Here is a 6,146-nt window from a genome sequence, read left to right on the forward strand (position 1 = left end):
CCTTTCTCTTCTCTGTGGTTCCAGGTAGGTGGTATTCACCAAGGGTAGAGATGAACAGAGGTGGGTTGCCACTGCCTGCCTTTGCTCAGCCACCCAGAACTTCCTCGGTGGTCTCCCTTCCAAGTACCAACCAGGGCCGACCCTGCTTTAGTTTCCAAGATGAACGGAGCTGGTTGGCCATTGCCCGCCTCTGTATAGCAACCCTGAGCTTCCTTGGTGGTCTCCCTTCCAAGTACCAACCAGGACTGACCCTGCTTAGTTTCCAGGACAAACAGAGGTGGTTTGCCATTGCCTGCCTCTGTATAGCAACCGTAAACTTCCTTGGTGGTCTACCGTCCAAGTACCAACCAGGGCCACCCAACCCTGCTTTGTTTCCAAGATGAACAGAGGTGGTTGGCCATTGCCTGCCTCTGTATAGCAACCGTAAACTTCCTTGGTGGTCTACCGTCCAAGTACCAACCAGGGCCACCCAACCCTACCAGGCTTCCAAGATGGAGGTGGTTAGCCATGGCCTGTCTCTGTATATCAACCCTGAACTTCCTTGGTGGTCTCCCTTCCAAGGACCAACCAGGGCCACCCAACCCTACCAGGCTTCCAAGATGGAGGTGGTTAGCCATGGCCTGTCTCTGTATATCAACCCTGAACTTCCTTGGTGGTCTCCCTTCCAAGGACCAACCAGGGCCGACCCTGCTTAGCTTCCAGGGTGAACAGAAGCACTTGGCCACCGCCTGCCTCTGAATGTCCTTGCTGGTCTCCCACCGGAGCACTAACTGGGGCCGACCCTGCTTAGCTTCCCAGCTCTGACCGGCCCCATCTAGAGCAGGCCGCCCTCCGGAGCCGGGCTTACCTTTCTGCAGCTTGGACTGGTTCTCCTGGAGCCAGCTGAAGAGGCTGGCGAAGTCGCAGTCGCACAGCCAGGGGTTGCCCTCCAGGCGGAGGCTGCGCAGGTTGGGCAGGGCATCCAGGGTGGCCACGGTCAGGGTCTGCAGGCTGTTGTTGTTCAGCTCCAGCACCTGCAGCTGCTCCAGGCTCTCGAAGGCAGCCTCGTCCACCTCCAGGAGGCGGTTGTTGCCCAGGCTGAGCTTGATCAGGCGGGCGGCCGACTTGAAGGCGCCGGCGGCCAGCCGGGTCAGGTTGTTGTGGCTCAGGTCGAGGAAGACCAGCTTGCCGGAGCTGCTGAAGGTGCCCTCCTCCAGGCTGACGATGGCGTTGTGGCTGAAGTCCAGGTAGACCAGGTCGCCGTAGAAGATGAAGAAGTCGGCCGGGATGGCTCGGATGTGGTTGTCGGCGATGAGGACCTTGCGCACGTCCAGCGGGAACGGGCTGGGCACGCCGGGCAGCCCCTGGTCGCGGCAGTCGACGGTGTGGTAGTCCAGGCAGCTACAGACGGCCGGGCAAAAGTGGCCCAGCGGGAAGGAGAGCGAGGCGACGAGCAGGAGAGGCGGGAGGGAGCCCAGCGGGAGCCATGGCCGCATCGTCGGCGCGGAGGCAAGCCCCGAGAGTCGCCCGCGCTCCGCCGCCTCAGGAGGAAGGCATGGTTGGATTCTCGGAGGCTGCTGCTGCTGCGCTTGGGGCGGCGGGGCGGGGGGATAGCAGGACGGAGGGAAAGGCGGGGGAGGGAGGGGGACGCGCCGGGCGGAGGCGGACGCACGAGAGTCACACTCACACCAGAGAATCGCGGCAGGAGGGCGGACTGCGGCTCGGGCGGGGGAGAGGCGCGCCGCTTCCAGGGGTCCCGGGGCGAAAGGGGTCTCTCTGGCATGCGCGGCGTCCGCCCCTTCTTTCCGTGCCGGGGAAAGCCAGGCGGAGGGCGCGGAGGGGACAGCAACCCGCGCGCTTCCTGCCTGCCTGTGTCTGTGTGATGGTCTTCAAAGAGAACGGGAAGCGTTCACTTCAGGGGGGGCAATGAAAGCTTCGGGAATGGAAAGATATCTCCCCCCCAGTGTTCCCTCTAAGCTGAGTTAGTGTGAGCTAGCTCACAGTGTTTTAGCCTCCGGCTCACACATTTTTGTCTTCGCTCAGGAAGGAGGGCTCCAGAGCAAACTCATTTATGCAGGAGCCAAATCACTCGCTCACAACTTTAATGCCGGTAGCTCACAAAGTAGACGTTTTGCTCACAAGACTCCACAACTTAGAGGGAGCATTGGTCCCCCCCTTTTAAAAAAAAAACACACACACCCTCTTCCTCGTTTAAAACTCCCTGCCCCCTAATTTTCCCAACTGTAACGGTATGCACTTTTTAAAAGCTCCCTGCCCCCTAATTTTACCATCTCTATTACTGGAGGAGGGGGAGGAGATTGGATTTATACCCCGCCCTTCACTACGCGAAGAAGTCTCAGTATGGTTTACAATCTCCTTTCCCTTCCCCTCCCCACAACAGACACCCTGTGAGGTAGGTGGGACTGAGAAAGCTCTGGGAGAACTGCCCTTGAGAGAACAGCTCTGAGAGAACTTGTGACTGACCCAAGGTCACCCAGCAGCTGCGTGTGGAGGAGTGGAGAATCAGACTCAGTTCTCCAGATTAGAGTCCGTCGCTCTTAACCACTACACCACACTGGCTTTCAAAGAGCTTAGTGGCTTTTGGTGCCTTTGTAGACTTTGCCTGTCCATCTGTTTATCAGTCCAACCATTCCGCTTTCTTCCCCACTGGGATCTTAAAGCTGCTCAGCAAGAAACACAAACAACAACCAAACAACAAAGACGATGGAGTATGCCAACTCCTAGGCTGGTCCTGCATCCCCTGGGCCACTCAGTCCCGGTCACTGGCTAAGAAGCAGCGACCTTCACCCATGCTCAAAGTCTCATGCCTCTGTTCACGCGTAGGCTTCCATACAGGTGACAGGGAGAGAAACAGAAATGCAGCCCAGATCTCAGTGAGCTGGCAGATCCCGTAATTCCATTCCCCTGAACTCCAAGCTAGTCGACCATAAGCAACACAATAGGGGACTGTCCTTGAAGACTGTTCAGAATCGGAGGCTGAATGCAGCAACCACTTTCCTGGAAAGGGGAACAGAGAACCTTTTCATATGAACTGCTTTAATTGTCTTTGGACCACTCTCGTGTTACCGATACCATCCAAGGGATAAGACTGAAGTTCAAAAAGTTGTCCTGGTTGATTGTAATATCCTCTTTTGCATATTAACAGTCCCTTGGGAGAGAGATCCCTTTTCAGGCTTTTCGCACAAGTTCCTCTTTCCTCGTGCTGTTTTTTCCCCCTCCACATTAACATGAATTCGTTTTTCGACATATGTTTATGTTAGTGGCATGTGGCGTAGAAAAGGCGTCAAAAATAAATAGAGGCTTTGGCAACAGCAACAGGAAGGAGGCAAACTGAAATCAAAGACAAGAACATATGGAATTTTAATATCCTCTTTTGCATATTAACAGTCCCTTGGGAGAGATATCCCTTTTCAGGCTTTTCGCACAAGTTCCTCTTTCCTCGTGCTGTTTTTCCCCCCTCCACATTAACATGAATTCGTTTTTCGACATATGTTTATGTTAGTGGCATGTGGTGTAGAAAAGGCGTCAAAAATAAATAGACTTTTTGGCAACAGCAACAGGAAGGAGGCAAACTGAAATCAAAGACAAGAACATATGGAATTGAAAATAAACAAAAATGGACTGTTCAAATAACCTCTGATGTTTTGGGTTAAGCCTAACAATGGCTACTAGCCAAGGTGACTGCAGGGAACCTCGAAATCCAGAGGCAGGCAACCTCTGAATCCCAGAGCCAGGAGGCAACATCAGGGGAAGGCCTCGGCCTTTATGTCCTGTTGTTGACTATCCAGAGGGATTGGCTGGCCACTGTGAGAGAGGATGCTGGACTAGATCAGGCCTGTAGCCAGAAATTTCTAAGTCAGGGGTTATTTTAATTCTTCGGGGGGCACTGGGGCACTGGCTAAATCTATTAAAGGCAACTCACATGCTTCAGCCGGCCCCAGAGAGGTGCAGTGCATGGGGAAAGCAAGGTGAAGTGGTGGCGCAGGGGGAGTTTGTAGCGGCGGCTGCATCTTGCCAGAGAGTCAAGGGGCCTGGGCTGAAAGGAAGTTGGAGGGTGTAATGTATCCAGTCCAGACATGTCCAGACATGTCCAGAGACTAACGTCAAGCTTCGCTCCAAGAGACAATGGACTATGCGGATCCTAGCCTGCTCCAATCAGGGGGCTAGGTTCCCGGCCGAGAGCCTATGGGACTCTCGGCCACTGTAAATAACCTATAGGGAAGTAGGGGTGTGTTTGGGGTGGCGGTTTCTCAGGGGATATAAGCCGGCCTGAAAGCCGGCCAAAGTCGTCTTGTTCCTGATCGAATAAAGTACGCTTTGCTGAAATCACTCTCTGCCTGCATACTTTTCAGAGGGCCTTGGCAGGAAGTCGGGGGCCAGGCCCTGAAATGCCCCACTGTAGCTATGGCCCTGCACTAGATGGACCACTGGTTGGATCCAGCAGGGCTCTTCTGATGTTCTTATGCACAAACTCCCAAAGAGGGAAGCTTCATGTTGAGGGGGAAAATACTTTCTCACTGAATGAATCACGCTTTGGTATGTAAGTGCTTTACCATGCGACTAGACCATGCGACAAGAGGTTGTACGAATGCACAAGCAAAGACCTCTATGAACGCATGTAAGTGCCTGAATCAGGGTATTCTGAACCTTGCACATTCTTGAAATCAGGGGTCATTTCGTAGAAAAACAGGCGCAGAAGCTCATTAACGTAATTCATTAGCATAACTTATTTGCATATGCCACACACCCTGACATCACTGGAAGTGTGTCAGAAGGCAGCACCCACCGCTCAGGCTCCACTGGACTGTTTTGGATTCTTAGCTATTGGGGGATCTGCCCTCACAGAGGAGGGAGAGCTTGTACCTGAATAAAACTTGGTCTTAAAGGTGCCACTGGACTGTTTTGGATTACTAACTTTGGGGGGGAACGTGCAGATCTGCCCTCACAGAGGAGGGAGAGCTTGTACCTGAAGGTGGGCCGAGGGGGGGGGGCTCTGCAACTTACCTGGCTGCTTCTTGCTCCTTGTGGCCCGACAGGGCTGCTGGGAGCAGGGGGTGGGGCTTGTTGCATGTGCCCGCCCCCTGGGCTCCTTACTGCCGGAGCTCCGCTCCTGTGCGCTCCCGCAGGAAATGACCCCTGCTTGAAATGCCACTCAAGACATAGCCCTCTGTAGGGCGGGGTTGGGAATCGCCAGGTGGGACCTGAAGTTCTCCTGGACTGACAGTAGCTCTCCAGACTGCTGGTACCCGTTCCCTTGGGGGAAAGGGCATCTTCAGAGCAGGTCTGTCTGGCACCACGTGTCTCTGAGCTCCCTCTCCAAACCCTGCTTCCCCCAGGCACTGCCGTCACACCTCCCGGAATTTCCCAAGCCAGAGGTGGCAACCAGTGTCCCCTCTAAGCTGAGTCAGTTTTTAGCCTCCGGCTGACACGTTTTTAGCTGACATCGTTTTTAGCCTCCGGCTGACACATTTTTTGTCTCGGCTCAGGGAGGACGGCTCCAGAGGAAACTAACTTATGCAGCAGCCCAATCCCTCGCTCGCCACTTTCATGCCAGTCGCTCACAAAGTGGAGTTCTTGCTCACAAGACTCCACAACTTAGCGGGAGCATTGGTGGGGGGACCCAAATCTCAATTGAATTTTTCTTCTCCAGGGGCCTCGAAGGAGGGGGGAAACATCGTCACTGCGACTGTGAAGTTCAGTCGAGCCTTTTCCTCCAGCTGCCTCTTTGTTTCATTACCCTGGATATCAAGAGCAACCTTAAGCAGTGTCATGATGACTGCACTGCTAGAGCCGCTGTTGATGTGCTGAAGTGCCTTTTTTATGTCTCTCCACACGCTGCCGACGAACTATGTATTCTTATGAACCTTTATATATCTATATATCTAACAGCCAAGTTGCCCCCTCCGTGCGGATATCTAAATCAGCACATCGGGGGCACCTGGGGGCAGGGAAATTTTTCCTGCACACTTGGAGTAGTCTCCAGGTTTGCAGAAAAATCCAAAAAGTTGAAAAAAGTATATGGGGGATATTTAAACCCCCCCAAAAGTACAAGAGCATTCCCTGTGTGTGCACAGGGAACGCTCTTGGAACTTGGGGGGGGCCCCCAGCTGGAAGCCGCTCAGACCTCACCGCCGGGGGGGGGGGGG

General features: G+C 54.1%; 1 protein-coding gene across 1 annotated transcript in view; it reads right to left on the reverse strand.

The window, feature by feature from the left end:
- LRRC38 (leucine rich repeat containing 38) overlaps window positions 1-1,519 on the reverse strand; it is a 40,927-nt gene extending 39,408 nt beyond the window's left edge. Inside the window, exon 1 of the mRNA XM_015406334.1 lies at window positions 848-1,519. Coding sequence (XP_015261820.1) covers window positions 848-1,475 — 628 coding nt within the window. The 5' untranslated portion in view covers window positions 1,476-1,519. The remainder of the gene's footprint in view (window positions 1-847) is intronic.
- Window positions 1,520-6,146: the final 4,627 nt, after the last annotated feature.

Source organism: Gekko japonicus, unplaced genomic scaffold (genome assembly GCF_001447785.1).
Source record: "Gekko japonicus isolate JY-2015 unplaced genomic scaffold, Gekko_japonicus_V1.1 scaffold2114, whole genome shotgun sequence".
NCBI lineage: Eukaryota > Metazoa > Chordata > Lepidosauria > Squamata > Gekkonidae > Gekko > Gekko japonicus.